Consider the following 21,469-nt stretch of genomic DNA (forward strand, 5'->3'; position numbering starts at 1 on the left):
ATTATTTGTTTGGGCCGTTTCCCATGATTATAAAAACTGATTGCGTTTTCTTATTTAATAGGGCTGACCTAAGCTATGGACAAAGTGGCTAGTTAACATCAGAAGCTTCAATAACATGTTGTCATAGCCCTGATTCTGTTTTACTAATGTCTAAATATAACAAGATCAGGTGATAAGTAGAGAGTGGTTACCCTTATTGATTCTTCGTCAGAGAAGTAAGGAGCAAAACTAGTATGCTCAGAGGTTATTCCTCTGTGGCAACACTTATGAGATTGGGCAGTTGTGGTCCTAGAAAGTCCTAATTCAGCCTATGATGCTGCAAATTTCCAGCTTACAACTAGGCAAAAAAGGGTAGAAAGTTGGTAGGATAAATAGCACACACAAAGAAACCATGGGGCTACCCACACAAATATAGAAGTTTAAAACAGAAATGTGGTTAGTTAAAGCAACCAAATTTAGCTAGGCAAAATAGGGTGATCTTCATCCTAGAATACAAGATGAAGTTCCATTTATGCTTTCTAAGAAAACTGTAGTTAAATGTATACTTCTTTTTATTCAGTGCCTTAAAGATAGGATAGCGTGTAATGCAGTAACCACATTATGAAAAATTATTGACTTTTATGAAAACATTTCACGGTGCTACTGAAATATCTGAAAAATGCATGTATTTCCTTGAGACAAATGTCTGCTTAGGTAGAGGGTGAGACAGAAGGTACATTCTGCATATTCTCTCAATTTTCAGTATGGCTTGTCCTCAAATCAATTTTGAATGTACTTCTACAAACAGAAAATCAACACGTTCATTCTCAAATAGCATTATTAGCAAAAGCAAAGATAGGTATAACTTTCATGATTCACCCCATAAATGTGTAGCAGAAATTGCCATAAGCAGAATAAATATCAAGTTCTAGCAGAATAAATGGCATGATGTAACAAATTACTTACAGCACCTTTCTCCTGAAGAAATAGGAAGATATTGTTTGAGCCCTGTTCATATACTGAAAGGCCAAACATCTCCCACCTTTACAATCCGTACTGTTGAGTACTATGTCAGTAGCTGCTGCTGACGCTACAGGAGCAGTAGAAGCAGGTTAAACCAGCTAGTGCAGGTGGTGCAGCTGCTCTCAGAAGGAGGTATTGCTCCTCCAGCCTGTGACAGACTCCTTTCCTCACCCTTGTTGGTGTGGCAGCAGGCTGGGAAGCACAGACATGAGCAACAGGTCAGCAACAGCTTATACGGCAAGGGATCGATAGTTGTAGCAACTGGAATTGCAGACAAGTAACTGCCATTTACCTGTCTCCCAAACTGCCTTTCAACAGCTTCAGCATCTGCTAAGGAGAAAAAACTATTTTTAAAATGGAATGCTGAGTACAGGCTCAGGTTAAAGTACAGGCTCAGAAAAACTATGGTTGATACCAATAAAAATTCTGAAAGGACAGTGGTTGAGAGCTTGGCTATTGACGGCTGAAAAGGGAGAGTTAGTGCTAATTACTTTGGAAGAGCTGTTCATATTAAGAACTGCAATCAACTTTTCTGAAGTCTATATTATTTTAATTAAATCTGGTGGCAGTAACATAGTTTACTGTTGGGGTTTTTTTTGTATCCTGGAACATCTCTACAAAATAATTTTGGTAATGAATATAATTACGCTAAGAAAAATAAAAGGAGTAGATGTATTTAATCTCAAAGCAAAAAAAAAAAAAAGTAGGAATATTCATTTGTTTTATAATGTATGCCCTTCTAAATAATCTATATTCAGAGAACTATGATGTAATAACTTTGCTTTGTACTGAGTTTTAATCACTGTTATTGATAAAAGATAATTCTAAGCTGTAAGAACCTCTTCACTACTAAAAGTTACTCAATTTAGTATTTCAAAAGCTCTGGAATGGAAAATTCACCATTTATTAAAATGTAATGGTGAATTGCGAGGATATTTATGCCACTGTTGTAAGGTTTTATTTTTGTATTTTGTATTAATTCAAGCTGTAATTTCAGTTTTATATTGCTGAATTATTGATTACTTAGTCACTATTGATACTATAGAAAGACTTATTCTTATATTGGCAATTGTCATTATACCTTGCGTTATCGATACAGATGCATATCCAAAATTAGATACGAGAGAGGATGTCATGTCTCCTTGCAATAATATTTTCAGTCAGTAATTCTTCAATAGTGAGATCCACTCTATGTCATTTTAAATCTCCAACCTTAGCTTCTGGCTAAAGTCATATTGTTTGGCTCCATATCTTCTTCTGCCTTCATCTTTCTGATGAACTTGTGACTTTCACAGTATCTCAAAAAAATGTGAAAAAACAGCTAAGAAAACTCACTTTTCATTTTCTTAGTACCTATTACAATGTATATTAGTTATTCATTGATTATATTTCTTTTGATATTGTGTAATGATGGGCTGTAGTTATATGTGGAATTGCTGAATCATTTGACCAACAATGTTTAAGTAATTTTAAAGCCAGAAGTTTTTAAAAAAATGTTTTCTTATGTTTTCTCTCATCTCTAAGTTTTATATGAATTATTTTATTGTTATTTTCTTTGTTATTTCTAGCTTTATGTGGTGGAGATGTTAGAGGACCTAGTGGAACAATTTTATCCCCTGGTTATCCTGATCTGTATCCAAATTCGCTGAATTGTACATGGACTGTGGATGTTACCCATGGAAAAGGTAAATAAATCCTTTTCTCTTTTTCCACCTTTTTTTTTTTTTTTTAAATATATATAAATCCAGTATTCTGGGTTACACATGTAGATCTAAGTTAGCAGCAATAAACTAGGAATTGCATTGTTGATTTTTGGTTTTGTTTATTTTTATTGTAGTAATTCCTAGAATTCCAGATGTGGACTAGGACCTAGTGCTTTCCACAGAACAGAAAGTCCCTAAAAGTTTATAGACCAAGGAACAAATAGGTGGATGTGTGCACATTAATTTGTACACGAGAAAGAGAATGAATGTTTTTCCCGTATTCAGGAGGAAATGCCTTATATTAGAGAGAGATTAGCTGGAAGTAGTCATTCATATTTAGACTTGGTATCAATAGAAAAATCTGAAGTGAAGACTTAGGTGAAGATGTTATAAAAAAGGAATGAAGTTAATGAGAGAGGAGGTGTTTAAAAGATTGCTCATTATGCTAAATTTTACATTATGACTAGCTGTCGACACAGAAATGTCAGAAAGAAAAGTCTTATTATTTTTAAGAAAATAAACTGTTTCAGCTTATCAAGGCACATTTTCAGGGTGGCAGCATATAAATGGCAGTTTAATATGCATGTATGGATTGAATAAATAATATAGTTTAGGAATAAACGTAGAAGGGAAAAAAATAATGGAACAATTGGACATGTAAGGAAGAATTATAGATTGACTGATCACGGAAACTGAGGGATGGGAGATTTTTAAGAAAAAAGATGGTTGTTGAAGGGAGATTTCAGGGTAAAGATGTAATACTGGTTTTAACTTTTCTCTGAGAAAGGATCTTAGTAAGAGTTATTTCAAAAAAATATAAAACACACAGGAGAGGTTAGAAAAAGCTTAGGACACAAATGGAAATTGGGAGTTACAGGTAGCAAAATCTCCTTGAAATATTGTGTCCTGCTTGCTTTCAGGTGAAAGGTTTTGGGACTAGATGAAAAGAGATGATCAAACTTCTAGATTTTTGTTGGTATTTTATTTTAAATTTGGGAGTGACTGCATAGTATTGTTGTACTACTAGTTGAAAGACCTAGAGAAGCATAAGAATTTAGTGTTAAGGGAAGGAGAGAAATAGAGACAGGTGTCATAAGAGCAACTGAATATAAATAGGGTGAGGTGGTGTGAACACAAAAAAGAGAATTGCATCTGCAACACTGGAGAGAATACAGAAAAAGGAATGAAAAGGAAAAGAAGGAAGGCAAGTTCAATTCTGAACTTCAGTTTTCTCTGTGAGGGCATGAAAAATGTGACCAAGTATATTGATGATGTATTCCTCTAAGAAGGAGTTATTGATAACATAAAAATAAGACTTCCCTCACAGAGAACTGTGCTGATCTGTGATCCCCTTGTTCTATTTTGTACAAATAATATGGTAGTTCCTCATCTGGATGTTAAATCACTCTGGCTGGATGTCCCATTTAAAACTCCTTAAAGTGTTAAAGCGGCAAATTTTATCAAAAAATTATTGCTCCACCGTCTTTTTTCACTACCAAATGATGCCATTGTGTCAACATAATTTGCTTGTAAGTATACACAGTGAAACAGTGAAAAAGCATTCTGAAATTACTGAGACTACATCGGATGCTACATGTGCCCTTGTTACCTCTGGGTATGATACAAGGCTTTTAGAGTTGCAGCAAAGTAGGTGCTGTGGATCTTTTGCAAAGGAGAAGAATATAACAGTTCATCTGGATAAGCAAGAAAGATTGATAGTGTAAGAACAGTTAGCCCTGCAGTATTTAGTTTGCACCCTATCTGAAAAGCCATTGAATAACCAATCCAAGCTTTATAAACTGGGCACTGAAAAGAAGTAGCAGAGATGGATAAAATTTAGCTTTGTGAAATAATATGTGACCGAAAATTGTGTAAATTCTACAGTAAACATGAGCCCAGATTAAGCCATATTTTTCAGAATTCTTGAAAGACATTTTATTAACACTTTTATTTTTCTTAAATTAAAAATGGGATTGTGGAGGAAAGTAATTGAAATTTTAGGGTTTTTTTAGAAAATTAAGTAGATTTGTTGTGATTTATCTTTTTTCTTTAACCGTCAGCTAGAGAAGTACTTAAAAACTAGGATAAATAAAACCTGAAATTCTCAATGTGGTTACATTTTTATTGAGGCTATTGAAAAAAAACACCATATATAATAAGAATCCTGAGAAAACAATTATACAGAAATAATATATACAGGGAAAAAAAGTAGTAGTATCAACATACACATTTATAAGCACATATACGCCGAGGCTTATATATACACACACACGTATTGATACAAAAACATTCTTGGGTTTTTTCAATAAGTTTTATATTATCTTATGGAAATGTTATTAAGGAAAAACATTATTTAGTATGAATGCTATGTTGTAATTTGACTTGGGCTTTTTGACTCACGCTGCTTAAAGATCTACTGGAAACAATCGAAGAGTGAGGATTTGCTGTGAGTAGGAAATAGGAAATATTGTATGATTTTTTCATATTTTGTTCTTGTTGGCAAAACAGTATTAATACTTTGAGCTCTTCCAGTAGCACTGCATGAGGAAGATATCTCTCCTTTTATGACAATAAGTCACAGGCTTACTTAATTTAACTTTAAACTTCTAGCACTAAAGTCCTATGTCTGAGTAAGCTAGCCCATTAGGCCATTTCTGTATTTAATGGACAAACACATACATCTTCAGGATATGAGTCATCCCACCCTGAAAAGGTATCTAAAGCAGATGGAATGAACCATGCTCTGAACATGCCTATTTATCTTTATCATCTAATGTCCAGGGGGTTTATATAGTCCCCAGATAAATTGTCCATGGGGAGAGCGAGTGACTCCATTTTAGATAGTTGCCATTTGGGAAACTTAATCCTATACACATAAATGGGTTAAAGTGAGCGAGAAAAACTTTGTTCTGGAAATCTCATTTTCTGCTCTATTTCATGTTAAATATAATTCCAACTTCAGAATCTCAAGGAGTATCTTCTACTGGCCATTAACTAGTGGTATGATTTTTTTTAAAGAATTAAAGTTTTTTCCTTGTTTTTTTAACAGAATTAAAGTTTTTTCCTTTTTTTTTTTTTTTTTTAAAAAATTAGGTAGTTTAATGTCAGACTGAAAAATGTATGTAACTTGTTGCTCCAGAATGCTGTGGGGTCCTTTTTTAAACATGCATCTTTATGTTGCAACTTCATATTGCTATTACATAATAGCAGGCAATTAAATACATATGTTTAGTTAAGATTTCTATTTTATATCTATTTTATATCTCTATATGTTTTATTGCTAAAAAAAGAGGTTTCTGTGTTTGTATGTACTGTCTTAAATAACATAATCTGCAATATAAATATATATATTTAAATTTTATTGTTCAAGCATGTTTAAACCTCTAGAATTCTGCAATGATTTTTCATTTGAGTTCATGTGAACCAGCATTACGATTCTTGAATGTCCATTAAAACTTGACATGATTTTATTTTATATTTTAAAAATCTGTTAACTAGGGAATGGGACATGCACTTCAAATATAGTTAATATGGCTAGTAATCAGTATTATTTATGAAGAGGAAAGAAAGCATCTATCATGACAATAATTATTGTGTTTTTTCTGTGGTTAGCATGCTATTCAATATATAGTGAAGTGAAATTTGTGGAGTATCAATGTTATATTTTAAACCATTTACTACTAGAACAGTTAATTTATCCATCCCCCAACAGTCTGGATTGTAATATTGAGAAATGACATTAGAATGTTATGTTTTCCTGTCTTCATTTAAGATTTTAAATATTCCCTTTATTAAGAAAGGAGCATGTAAGGCAGAATGAGAAGGAATCTACTCGAACATATCTTTTAAAATTCTTCTCTAGAGAAGACACAATCTGTCACACAGCATATATTAATACGATTAGAATAATTTCTGAAGAAAACTAAATTGTACAGTTACTGCTGGGATATACCTTGGGGTTTTGCTTAGAAATGTCATGGCAATCTGGAAAATTGATTGAAACATTCCCTTGAGTTAAACCTTGAGTTTGGTATTTGAACAATACTCATTGAAGCTTAGCCATTTTTCTCTGGAATTCCATTATTTTTGGTTGCTACCATAAAATTTTCTTTCGCATTTTTGATTTTTTTTTTTTTGTTGCTGTATTCATGAATGCATAAAAAGGGCCAAAATTTACTTGGAGTGCAGTAAGTGCAACAAATATAGCCTGAATTTCAACCTCATTCTTTATATATCACATTTTTCTCTTAAGAACTCCCTTTTCATGTCAGATTAACCCTGTCTCCTATGTAAAACGATGAGAAAAAAATTAAACCATTTGTGTTTACCAATCCCAAAGCTAAATTTATATGCATTAGCTCAAAAGATAGGTAACCTAACCTTGATTCCAAAATTCAGTGTGCAATTTTTGCCAATTTATTGTCACACAATCAAGGAGAATAAATAGTATGCTCAAAGCAGATGAATAGCTTTTCTTATCTAATTGTTAAATTAAGAATTTTTAAAATCCAGAATAGATTTCTTGGATTGTCTAGTTTTATCCTATGCATAAAACACAACCCCATCCTGCAATTTCTACTAAGGGCTACTAAGTAAGTGTGTATTTATCTGGATCTGCAAGCTTCAGCAAGTTGGGAGGTTGAAGTGTATGGAGCTATAAGAGGAGAAGAAGGTCTCTAATTGAAAAGGCTGAATAGTTCTCCAGTCTCTTTAAAGGGAAGTACAGTCTAGAGGTCTCTAAGATCCAAGGGATTTCTCTTGTTGCTCCCATTTGTATGTCCAGCTGACAACAAGACTAAGCATGTATTCCAAAGATGCCAATATGTGCGTATACATATACGACTGGTCACACAGACTAATAAGAAAGAAACAAGTGTCTTTATTGGCGCAGACAGAAACACCAAGAGCACTGAACAGACATGAACACCACGGGTAGCCAATCCTATTTCTCTGGTTGGGCTGATGGGAACAGGAACTTGCTGGAAGTGGCACGGACTCACACAGGCACGTGCACGTGCTCCCACAGCCTTCCAGGTGCATGTCCAGGAGTCAGCCCCCAGATCCCATTTCTTCTAGGTGCTGCTCCCCTGTGACTGATGGCCCTTTTTCCAGTAATTGCCCCCTGACCTCATCCTGCTCACCAGGCAGTCCATACTAATGTTCACTAGTAGTCACCCATGTGCTCATAGTCTGGACAGAGGACACACTTAAAGACTAATTAGTCAGGAACAGAGTTTAAAAAGAATAGGGGAAAGCCTGTGGTAGTCAGGTGCAGGGATTAGTAAGACAGCCTTAACCCTCTCCATTTTCCTACACTTCTTTTTCGCCGTCATCCACCGTAATCCTACCCTTTACCTGCCTTTGGCCCTAAACATCCCACAAAAAGTTTTGCAGTCTCCAAATACCATTTTAAATTCTCAAGATTTACATAATCTTACAAATTCCCTCAAACGCTCCACAGTAAGTTTCTAATTTCCATGAAACTCAAGATAATCTTCTTTCCCTCATTCTAGTCGGTTATTAAGTTCTGATTGAACTGATAAAAGATTACAGAGATACATGCAATGGCCCATTAGTCAGAAACTTAAGAGTCCTGGTCTTTGTTGATGTCTCCCACAAATCCTGCTCATTAAAGCTTGCATATGTGTGTGTATAATTTATTACTTCCCTCATTTCTTGTCTTTGCTTTTTATACTGAAAGGTCCTTGGCTACATATCCCCATAAACCAGGTGTCTTTACTTTCCAGATACCATTACAACCTGTGCCATTGAGTTGCATTAATGTATAAGTCTGATGCCATTTGAGACAATCTCAGGGATCCGATGTAATGTAAAAAATAAAATAAACAAATAAATCAGGAGAATTGTAAAGCTGCACATGAAGTCTGGAAAAGATAACCTCTAGCACCTAAAGGGGCATGGGGTTCCTATGTTTAGACAACTGAGTCAAGAACAGTTTATCCACCTTCAGTCTTGGATTTTGTTACCCTGTTTGGGAAGTTCTTTGGGAGGGACTGGGAGGAAGTAGGAAGGGGAAGTATATGTTTTCTTTTTGATTAAATTGTGTCTACTATTAAAAATCTGTGGCCCATGAAAGTACCCGAAGATCATTAATCTTCATACACTATGTTAATCTTCAATCACATAAATGGGTCTTCCTAAGTATTACATCATTGGATGTATTTTACAGAGTCTGAATCATTGGTTTATAACCTCTATTATAAAACTGAAAATGTTATTACACTAGAGCTCTCAGTAATTACTTAAGCTAGGCAATGTCTTCTCCTGTTTCTTTTTCTTGACTTTTTGTGCATTCTACCCAAAGATCATGGTCTAGCTCTTAGTCACAGAAATGCAGAAATTTGTCCATCTTGACCTTTAATTCTTTTTATTTCTATTGTGTTCCAGCATATATGTATATTCCTTTCTAAATGTGTGATTTGTATCTAATGGTTTGCAAAAAATCCTAGTGTTATCATATGCTGCATCTCCCTCTTTTTGGGAGGAAGTGCTGCTGTTACTGTATGTGCCATGAGAATATAATGTTATGTATTTTATAACGTTTCCTTTCACTACTGCTATACAAGGACACCTATGACTATAAGAAATAAGGTTTACCTTTCCCATTCTGCTGTAAATGGTTTGCAATTTTGAACTGTTTAGTGCACCATTGGATTTTACATAAAAATGCAAGCATATGTCTTTGAATTATGTAAATCAAGCATCCATATTTTACAGCTACAGGCAAAAGTAAAAGGTAGTGTCAAAACCAAGAGACCTGCTGCAAAGATATTTTAATATTAGAATCAGAAAAGATACCCATTTTTAGAAAAAAATGGATTATCTTCATTTTCTGAACCACGATTCGTAACGAAATGCATGAATTTAATCCTTGTCTTAATTACATTGATGTTAACGGTGTGATATGTAAATCTAATTCTACTTTTTCTAACAGGAGTGCAGTTCACCTTCTACACCTTTCATTTGGAGGATCATCATGACTACTTACTGATCACAGAGAATGGCAGTTTCACACAGCCATTGGCACGTCTGACTGGCTCAGAGCTTCCTTCACCAATCAATGCTGGTCTCTATGGAAATTTCAGGGCTCAGTTGCGCTTTATTTCAGATTTTTCAATATCATACGAAGGATTTAATATTTCTTTCTCTGGTAAGGAAATACCTTCAATACCTGGCTCCTGAAAAAAAGGTTTTTTCAGTATTTTATGTAAAGAGGAAAAAAAAAGTTTAAAATTGAAGTGATTTTGATAAATACATATACTGAATCATAAAGTTATATACATTGTTTCCTAAGTACAACAATCAAAGCAAACAAACCTCTGTGCCCCTACAGAGACATTTCTGCTACATGATAAATAAGATGGCAGTAAACTGTAAGACACATTATCAAGTGAGGATAGGAAACAGAACTAGTCCAATTTCAGTCACTGAACTTCCAGATGAATCCTAGAGTCAATCATTTAGGCTTTTATGCTGTGCTGTTGTTTTCATCTGTTTTATGTATCTGGGACGTTTATGACTCTTACAAGAGTGATGAAGCATGTTGTGTTATGCATCTCAAAAATGTTGTGAATATATTCATTAATCTTACTTTTTAATGTAGTATAATTGCCAATTTAACAACATTCATGCAATCATTTTTTTTTTCCTAAATCTGAAATCTGTATTGATAGTCAGGTGGAAATATACAGAAATTATTTGACTGCAAGATTACAAATATAACTGATAGAAAACATGTTCTCACTCGTACAAACTGACTGGCTCTCTTGTTTTCAGAGTATAATCTTGAACCTTGTGAAGATCCTGGGATCCCACAATTTGGTAACAGAGTAGGATTTAGTTTTGGAGTAGGAGATATTCTGACATTCTCCTGTTCATCTGGATATCGTTTAGAAGGAGCTTCAGAGATTATTTGTCTTGGTGGTGGCCGACGAGTATGGAGTGCACCTCTGCCAAGGTGTGTGGGTACGTGGTCAGCTGCTTTCATTTGCTTGTATGTGTAGTCATTGTCCATGGATTTGCAGATTTACAGCATGGAAAAGCATGGTAATACACCTCTTACTTTTTAATGTACTCTCATATTTTCCATATCTCCTTAGTCAAATTATTTAATCTTTTCTTAATATATTTATTATTAGAACTGTCAGTGGACCTCATAGTCTACACTTGAAAGCATTTCAAATTGAGGGCACAGTGCTTATTCTTCTTATTTTAATTAATAGGTTAGGAAAACTGGGTATAAATTTAAATCAGCATTTACCTGTTAGATGTCTAATAATTGACTCTTATTTGTCAATGCAAGCTTCCAAGTGATCCCTGTACTACAAAATTTTGTGAATGCAGTTAAAGCACTTAGACCAGAGTTATTTCATAAAACTAGGTCCATGTATAGGAACATGGTCAACCTGGGCTTCCTATGTAAGTTAGAGTGGAGAACCGTATCCTCAGAATATTTAAAATGATAGCTAACATAACTGAGACAAAACATTCTCTGATGGTTCTTAGCAGTCTCCACTCACTGGAGAGGTAGTCTACATATACAGCTTTGACTAGAAACTTAACTTTTAATGGCTAATCTTGTCTGAGCTGGATTCTTCTTAAATGCCTCGATTTTCAGTTCTGTTGAGAACTGCTAAAACAACAAAATCTCTAAAAAGCAGGATAGTTACTTAAATGTTTATGTTTTTAATTTATTGAAGAGTGTATACTATATGGAAAGGTTTATATATGAACATATCTGTGTGCCTTTCAAATCTTTTCTTTTTTCATACTTAATTGTATGATAGTAAAACATAAGTTTCTTTCAGAATCTGGCTGTCTAATAACTATTGATTGATTATGTGCTTGCTCTTATCCAGTGTTAGTTACACATTTTCATGTCCAAACTATTCCTATGCTTATCTTGGTATAACAAAAGTTCTGAATTTGCTCTATGCATAAGCAATATTTATGTATGTATCTACAGAAGAGATGGTTTAGAAGCTGAGTCAGTGTAGTGCATGAATAGAAGTTATTTTTGTGTTGATGAATTTTTAACCATAAGAATAATAATGAATGCATGTACAGTTGTGAAGACAGGTTAAATTTAGGAATAAATTTCTGGAAGTGTTAGTATACTGAAAATGAATTGGTAAATTATCAGTAAAGAAGAGTTTGTGCAGAAGCATAAATGAAAAAAAAAATTGATATTTAGTTTTTGTGATATAGAAAATGTTGTTTATGTTTGTGGAGGGGGGCAGACAAAAGCTGGAACACAAGGAGTAACTTATTTTCCAGTCAACATATTTTCTCCTTATCTTTGGAAATTAAAGATATTCTCCAGTAGACTGACTTAATCAGCCATTTCCCCCCATAAATATTAAACCTTTTTCAACTTTGTGCTTAATTTATGTGACATAATAATGAAATTCAAACAACTGGAGAATAGAAATTCCTGTTGATCACTTTTATTGGATTCAGAAATATATATATTGTTACTGTTGTTCATGTTGCATATTTTCTGGCAAAGTGATTCATGAGCTTTAATGTTTCTGATATCATATGCACTTTTACATACACACAACCTCAACTGGGAACCATGTTCATCGTATTTGTGTTCAGCTTGTCAATACAAGAATACAATACAGAAAGATACAGATAAACTGGAACAAGTTTGGTGGTAGGCCAGCAAGATGGTTGGAAGCTGGAGCTGTCATGCCATCATGCCAATCTTCATGTCATAGTGCACATTCGTGTAACTTCATACAACAACAACAAAAAAACCTAGTATTCTGGAAGTAGCACTGTTCTCAAATAATTTTGGATATTCTGAACACAGAAGAAAAATATAGCTAAGCTTTTGGACCACAGGGGCACCACACAGAACATAGATGACACCCAAAACCATGTAATATTTCTTACAGACCTGCTCAGGCTTCTCTAGACAGACTTAGCTCTGAGCAATGTAGATGGACACCACACTTCACCATTTAGCCTGCAAGCCTGGAATCTCTTCCAGGAGTAGACACATTTAGTGGTGTACATACACTTTATGCGACCAAAGTGCTTCATTAGTATATAATAAAAGTGCTTCCATTCACATGATAAGAAAACCTACATGATGACCACAATTCTTTTATTCATGTGATAAGAGATAGTGTTTGTGGCCTTCAGAAAGAGTATGGGAATAAATAGGTGTCAGAGCAATTGGTGTTATCTATGACTGGTTCCTAGTTCATGTGGTCCTGATGTTTAAGACTCTAAGAAGCACAGAGGTTAGGACCAATAAGTATGATTTTTTTTATTTTTTTTTTTCTGGTGGCTTTTATATGTCATTCACTGGCTGCAAATGGACTTTACAGAGTGTTGGACTATTACTAATCCTGAAATTGACTAAATTCAAAATTTGAAAAATCAATGGAATCATAAATATCTTGTGAAAATTCCTTGAACAAGAAGAGACTGAATTTAATAGATTAACAGTATTTTACTCTTTTTTTTTGTTTGTTTTCAATGCTTAAAATTCAGCGTGATTTGGGTTATAAGATACCTTGAAAATTGCCATGCAGTTAAATGAAATAATCCTCATTAGGTAATACATGTTTATAGGCTTAGGTATTCCGTTGATAGCTGGCTGAATATGAGCTGGTAGCATGCCCAGGTGGCCAAGAAAGCCAATAACATCCTGGCTTGTATCAGAAAGGGAAATGATTTTTCCCCTGTAACTGGCACTGGTGAGGCTGCACCTTGAATACTGTGTGTAGTTTTGGGCCTGTCACTACAATGACAGACATTGAGATTCTGGAGCATGTCCAAAGAAGTACAACAAAGTGGGTGAAGGGTCTGGAGCTCAAGTCTTATGTGGAGCAGCTGCGGGAACTGAGGCTGTTTAGTCTGGAGAAAAGAAGGCTGAGGGGACACCTTATTGCTCTCTACAACTACCTGAAAGGAGGTTGTAGTCAGGTGGGTGTCAGTCTGTTCTCTCAAGTAGCAAGTGATAGGACAAGAGAACACAGCTTCAAGTTTGACCAGGGGCAGTTTAGATTCGATATTAGGAAAAATGTCTTCACTAAGAGGGTTATCAAGCACTGGACCAGGCTGCCCAGAGAACTGGTTGAGTCACCAACTCCAGAGGTATTTAAAAGACATATAGATGTGGCACTTAGCGATAGGGTTGGACTCAATGATCTTAAGGGTCTTTTCTAACCTAAATGATTCTATGATTCTCTGCTTTGGTTATGCACATCTGTTATTTTTTTTTCCTGAAAATTTGTCAAGATTCATGGCTCATTGATTACTTTTAGAATTAAACTTAACCATTTTTACCAGAAGTTTAATGCAAAGGTGACTTAAATGTGCTGCAACCTTTGGTTTACAGACAGAAAATTAAAAGTACGTCAATATATCTAGTCTTTGAACTAGGCATTTCAGGTTGTCAATCAGTCATCACAAGATGATCTTCTACTGTCTGTTGTATTTCTGTTGCCACATACTGAATCAAAAGAACAAGACTAGCAACAGAAGACACTTTTACCAAATGTGAGATAGGTCTACTTGACATGGTGCAGAGACTCTTGGAAATGAATACTTACACTAGATAACCAGTAGACTCAGAATATTTAAGAGTTAGCAATTATTCTCTCTGTAATATCTTCAAGTACAGACAAAACCAAGCAATACTGTCTACATTTCTGAAATTAGCTTTTATACCTTTTTCATCATTATGCCATGCATATAATGATGGCCAGCTAAAAGTCCTTTATGAGGATGCCCAATATCCAAATTGCATTACCTTTCATTGTAATGGTCATGTCAGAAATTATAACCCATAATTATTTCTATGTCTATGTTAAGAAAATATTCTAGTCTCTTCATAGCTTCCCAACTGTGTAGGGCCTTTTCCTTTGGCTTTCTCAGGGCCATACAATTTCTTTCCAGTCTGCTAAAACTTAGCTGGAAGATACCAACTTTAAAATCTTGTTTTCTTGTGCTCATATGCTACTTCCACTTACATTTCTTCTTATTACATTTTCTGTCCATGTTTATCGGTGTGTGCTAAACAGCTAAGGTCAGAGTCTCTGATGTTCTGGTTATACAGATTTCCAAGGAACTATACCCTTCACAGTTATGAAAAGCAGACATACAAACATAAAAAAATCTACAGGCTTATCCATTATTCTTTGTCATGTTTATTGCATGCTTTTCAGATAAGATTGTATATGGATCTTTGCTGGCAAGGATTTTTGCTATGGTGATAGTTTTTGTCCTGTTTACTGATGTAGCTTCTTTGCCAAGCTTGTGTTCAGGTGCTTTTCAGGGAATTCCTGGGGAGTGAAAAATAGAAATGTCTGAAAGGTTATATTGTATGAGAGAAAAAATAAATTTGGTGTTGAACTGAAGCACAGTTATGTTACGAATTAAGTGGAGGTTGTGCCACAAATACATTTGCGGTAATTGCAAAGTCCCTTAATTAGTGGGAGATACATTAGCTGCCCTCTGCAGATCTTTTTCCATATTGCCATTAGAGTCTTGCTGCATAGATTTTCTCGCTTCTGTGCATACAAACAGTTTAAGGCAAAGGTTGCTTTCATATTTTGGGTTTCAAAAAGGGCCCATTTGCTAGTTTTATTTGAGTTTTCTTTTAATATGTGGAATGTTTTGGCAGCATGAATTCTCAGTTTAAGGACAGTGATATTCACTTGTAAATGTGTCATAGATTCCTCTTGGGACAAATTAATCTTAATCTTTCTTTCGTTTGTCAGAAGTAAATTTATTCCTTTAAATATTTCTCCTGTCATTTCTGAATATGTTATATTTCTGTTATTTTCTTCAGGGATAGGATATCCTGAATAATGCAAAATACAGCCACTGAGGGCTCACCATCTGTTAGTATAATAGCATTATAATGTGATAAGCACTTTCTTAAAATTTCTCACATATTCTAATATTTTACATAAAGTTTTAACTGTTCCTGTTTGCTGTGTGGAAATTTTCACTGAGTTCCAACAGTTCTCAAGTTATTTTTTGTTCTGTTTTGGTTTTGGGGTTTTATTTTGTGTTTTGGGGTTGTTTTTTCTTTTTGTTTGTTTGGCGTTTTATGAGATGGTTACAGTTAGTAGAAAGGCAAATTGTGCACATTCATTGTTTAAATTCTTCTAATATAGAATACGTATTCGTTAATACATTTTACTATGTTAATACTAATGCAGAAGATCGTTTGTCATGCTATTTCTTCATCTTCCTTTGGTCGGTTGTGGTACAGGAACATATTGCTTAAAGTATACGGGACTCCTACCTATTGTTGTTAGTTGGAGCTATTAATTATGAAAAAAAAAAAGAGTAAATAATTGTTTCTAATAATTATTTCTTTTGTATTTGGCCATTTCAGTAGAGACACCAGCTTGCTGTAAAATTATGTGTAGACCTTTCTTAAAAGTTCCCAAATCTGATAATAGTCTTTCATTATAACATAAACTATGTAGTCAGGTAACAGCCAAAAAAGCCCACACAAAGTATAACAAAAGTAAATTTAATACACAGACAGCCATGTGAATCTTTTGGTGTTGAGATCAACTCTGCATATAATGCAGATACATAATAAGAAATTGTAGTTATTCATTTTTGTCTCTATGAAGGAAATCTGGCCTTTTGGAACAATATAAAATAAAAGTGAAAAACATTATTCTTACTGATTGAAGAAGACAATGTTCCTTGCATTTTCCCCATCAGCATAGGGTTACCTGTACTTAACTTTGTCAGGATACCAAAAACTGGAAAACTTCTGATGGCATTGTCACTCAGGTTATTCAAAGAAAGAATTCTTCAGTCACAACTTAATCCTTTCAATATTGTCTTGTTATCCGTTGTTTTGTTTTGACGTGAGTATGTTTTCTTGCTTACGTCTGCCACCCGTTGAAGAAGTAGAACATCTGTAGATTACAGTTTTATAAGAAACAGTTTGTTGACCACTGAATATAGGTGCAATTTTTTAAGTAGCTGTTGATTTGCAGTCTACCACCACTGTTGGTTAAAGATAAAATCCTTTTCAGAGTGTTTCCAGTTATTCACCGAGTCAAGCTGTTGCAACATGCTTAGTCTCCTAACCAACAGATAACATCTTTTCAAAATACAGAACTGCTATTTGTGGCTCTTATCTTTTGATTCTAAGGGATTGTCTTGAAGAAAGCAATGGCTGAATTCCAGTCTGTAGCAGCACATCACATTTTTTTGTTTGATAATCATTTATGGTGAGCATTTAATCAAATGAACTGTGAGACACCTTGCAAAATTGTCCTAATAGAGGTCATACTTTTCAAAAAGCCATTTGTTGAAGAATTATTTTCAAGTGGTTAAATACCCAAACAGATGCATTTCATTCCTTGTTTACAATAACAATGGAATTTTATATGGTTACAGAATTTAAATACACTAATAAACAGTAGTTTAAACTCATCTGTTTTATTATGGAAATGTGCAATGAATGCACATTCATAACCGAAAGCATAACAGTCATTTCTTATAAATAGCTCTTTACATCAGTATTTCCCTTTCATTATTTTTCTTTGAGTTTTTGTTTATGTTCCTTTTTAATATTGAAATGATTCTATATTTCTGATAAAGTCCAGACACAGTGATTTAATGCAATCTTAGTCTAACATCCTTGTACTTTATGTAAGGCTGAATTAAAGTCTTTGTGGAAGCATAGCTGGATGTTGGAATATTTTCCCTATATCTTTTTTTTTTTTTTTTTTTCCTACAAGCAAAGTACATAGGGTAGGTTCTAAGTTTCAGCTGAAATAAGTGGATTTAAAAAAAAAAACAAACACAACATTAAGCCAGTGCAGAAGTGTTTGTAATTTCTGATAACAGCTCTAAGTACATTTTTAAGGACAGTCACAGACTTTCTGTTCCTCTGTGATTTTTCCTTTACTTCTGAAATAGTGTTTTGTCCCTTCTTTTTTCTCTTCTATATTTCCCTCTTAATTTTTTCCCCTTAATTTCATCCTGATTTGCCTCTTTAGTCTCTATTTTGTCACACTCTCTGATACCTGTTAAAATTATTTTCCAAACACTTTAAACAAATTACATATGTTTAATATTATTTATTTTAACTTAAGAACTCTCTTTTTTTTTTCTTCATTTTACTCAGCACTTAACTGCATATAAAAATATTTTGGTCTTTTTTTGATTTATGCTGTAGTATTAACATCAAAGAATAGAAAGCAACCATAGGTTACCTGAAGTTCCATGCAATTTTAGGCAACATAGATGTCTATTCATGTTTACAAATGGAAGTGGATATCGGCAGATAGAACTATCTCTGGTATAGTCTGGACAGTCTTATGATACTAATGACATATCTTCCCTGTTTGATTCTGCACTTATTCAGAATTATACTGCTGGGTTTTGTGGGTGTGTTTGGTGTTTCGTGGCTTGGGTTTTGGTTTTTTTGGGTTTTTTTAAGTCATAATTTGCACTGGCAGGAGGCAAGTAGAGAAGCAAGGGACTAACTTGATTTTGTGAGAATCCTTCTGAGAAGCATACAAAAGAAAATACTGTTGTAGGCTGCAGTGTGTGCTTTCGTTGAACTGTAATAATATAACTGAATGCTATGGAAGAAATTGTTTTGCACTGTTGTTTTCAAGACTACTGTTATTAAACTTATTTTCTTGTCTGCTAACACGAGGGTTGAGATCATTCATAGAATCACAGGGTGGTTTGGATTGAAAGGGACCTTTAAAGATCATTGAGTCCATCCTCCTGCCATGGGCAGGGACATCTTTCACTAGATCACGTTGTTCAAAGCCCCATTCAACCTGACCTTGAACACTTACAGTGATGCGGCACCCACAATGTGGAACACAACATTCTCCTTCTAAATTAAGAAAAGTACAATCAGGTTGATAAATATTATGACATGAAAAATTTCCTTCTTTTCAACAGAAAACATAGCGTGGTTCTCAAGTTATAATGGTCCTAACAGTTAGCTTACTGCTGCATTCAGATTTTAAAAAATTGCTTTGAATTACAGTTCTGACAAAACCAGAGTTGTTGGATCAACTTAATACCATAATTACGTAGTGTCTTTTGACTTTTCTCTCTCGCTGGAATGGGAAAGGATATCCCACAAACTTGAAATTGCAATCATCTTACTCCTATGTATCGTAATTCAAACTGCCCTACACATCTTCAGAGTAGCAAATACACATTTATTTGAGAATGAAATCAAAAGATTGACATGATCATGTGGACTAGAGGATTTTCCACTTCTGCCTAGATCATGTGTATCCAACCATTCTAAGATGAAGTGATGACACCTGAATTATTTGGATACTTCTTCTGTATTGCTATTAAATTAAACATAGTCATCACGTATTTCTTCTGTTTTGCTATGTGCCTGATTTGACTTTCTGCACAATGTTTGTTTTAGATGAGCACAGAAAGTGTTAATCAATGGATTTTTTGTCATTTAATGTACAAATTTAATATACAAAATATATATTTCAATATCCTGGATTTAGCTCTAACAAGTCTGGTGAGGGAATTATAATAATGTTAACAAACAATAATAGCTCTTAAAATAGAGACCATAGATTGTTTAAACATCTTTTCAAACCATTAAAAATACCACATAGTTTTACACAATGCAATCTCTTATTCTGTGAAGTTATAAACCTATTAATTTCCCAGGTTAAAATAACTGGGGTGGATGCCCATGAGACCGGGTAAAATAAATGGCAAGAATATTGAAATAATCCTGAAAATGAACATAAACCCAGAAAATTTAGTGTTACTTTTAAATTTTAAATTAATCTAAATCTGTTTAAAAGACAGGAAATGCTCTTGTCCTTGCACTATAGTGACTACATATCAAGACTATTAAAAAGGAGAGGGAAAGAATTGTAATAGTTTGTCAATGATAATTTAAAATATCCGGTACCTCACTGTTAGTTAGTTATTAATGGCCAATATACCATCACCCCAAGTTTTTAAGTTTTCAGGGGTTTTTTATGATTAAAATTTTAAGCTTTATGATTTTAATGATTACACCAAAGTCCTCAATTATAAGGTTTCTTTTTTGGAATGACAACAGTATTACTTGGAAACACTTTCTTATTTCTATTTTTAGCTCTTCATCTTAAACCCATTTCATTCCTTTTTTTTCTTTCTTTCTTTTTTTTTTTTCCCCTCTGGGAGTTTATATTTTTCTATTTGTTTATTAATGAAATTATTATTTTTCTATTGTTTATCTGGTAGATATAGCATAAGTATTTTTCTGCTGTGATTTATACTATTGACTATGTTGCTTAGTAAATTAATATTAGAGAAAGATTCTCTTTTTTCATTAATCTGTGAAAATGTGTGTATATGCATGTTTATATATTTATACACGTGCATGTATATATAAATATGTACACATATAAACTTCTAGTGTACTTTTATTGAATTCACAAGTGTCTATGAATTTCTGTATTGGAGAAGTAAAAAGAAGTATATTTCCTCCAAAACAAAATTCATGAAAGATCCTTTAAAACTTTATAATTACGGAATGTGCCATTAATATGATTATAACTCTCCATATTATTTAACATATTTTTATTAAAGTGTAGCAATTTAGAAATATTCTTGTAGCTTTCAATCACTGTCATGAACATATATTTAGAACTTGATTTTATATATCAATATATGTTACCAATGTTAAACCAGGTTGCATTAACATTCTCATTATCACCATTACTAAAAATATTTATGTTTTCTATTAAATATACCTTAACATTTTCTTTTAATTGCAGCTGAATGTGGAGCCTCCACGACAAATAATGAAGGAATCTTATTGTCCCCCAATTATCCTCTTAACTATGAAAACAACCATGAGTGTATTTATAGCATTCAGGTACAAGCAGGGAAAGGAATCAACATTTCTGCCAGAACGTTTCACTTAGCGCAAGGAGATGTTCTTAAGGTATGTAAACATGTAACTTATTTGTTATTTCTAAACTTGTAGTTCCTCATATTGTAGAAGTTTATCTGTTTCTGATAGTACAGTATCAGGTAAGTTTATATTATCTCTCAGAAAATATGTCCAACCCCATTCCATTTTGAAAAAATTAAAAAATAAGCAATCTGATGTGTTTTCATAATCTGCTTCTTAAAACATATTTTTCTGACCACACATAATTAGAAAAAGATTGAAACAGTCAACAAATGTTGCCATAATGTCTATTTGTATTATATTCTTAGTGTTAAATAATCATCAATTCATCTTTTTTAAATTCTACTTTCTTCCTCCGTATCTTCATACCTTGAGCTGTGATCTGAACATAATAAATATTACACCCAGAAGCTTAATTTAGTACACTGTCTACATACTACATTTTGTACATGAGTTTTATGCTTTAAATTACTCTAATTTTGTGTGGTATATAACATCTCCTGCAAAATGATAATCACAACAATTACATGTGAGGAGAATTTGTGCATTAAACAAAGAAACAACAAAGGGAAAATCGGGATACTAGAACATTCGGGAGCTTTATAGAGCAACTTCACCCTATAAGTTCAGTAGCATTTACTTTAATTTGTTCATATAGTTTTTTACTGTATTGCCAAATGGCTCCATTTTCCTCAAGACTTTTCTGGTTGAAACCATCCAACTCTATTGTCTTAGTGTAAAAGTCATAACACTGTAAAGAGGAAGCTACAGTTATATAAATATAAACTTTTATATAAATATAGCTGAATATGAATATAAAGCAATTCAAACA

The 21,469-nt window shown here is 33.7% G+C and overlaps 1 protein-coding gene across 2 annotated transcripts in view; it reads left to right on the forward strand.

Annotated features, from left to right (window-relative positions):
* The window catches only part of CSMD3 (CUB and Sushi multiple domains 3), a 715,473-nt gene that overhangs the window by 439,152 nt on the left and 254,852 nt on the right, over positions 1-21,469 (forward strand). For both annotated transcript variants that reach the window (XM_009890359.1, XM_009890360.1), the window contains 4 exons: positions 2,571-2,687; positions 9,661-9,876; positions 10,503-10,691; positions 20,498-20,667. In XM_009890359.1, the coding sequence (XP_009888661.1) occupies positions 2,571-2,687; positions 9,661-9,876; positions 10,503-10,691; positions 20,498-20,667 (692 nt within the window). The remainder of the gene's footprint in view (positions 1-2,570; positions 2,688-9,660; positions 9,877-10,502; positions 10,692-20,497; positions 20,668-21,469) is intronic.

The sequence above is a fragment of the Charadrius vociferus genome, unplaced genomic scaffold, assembly GCF_000708025.1.
Source record: "Charadrius vociferus isolate BGI_N301 unplaced genomic scaffold, ASM70802v2 scaffold168, whole genome shotgun sequence".
Taxonomy (NCBI): Eukaryota; Metazoa; Chordata; class Aves; order Charadriiformes; family Charadriidae; genus Charadrius; species Charadrius vociferus.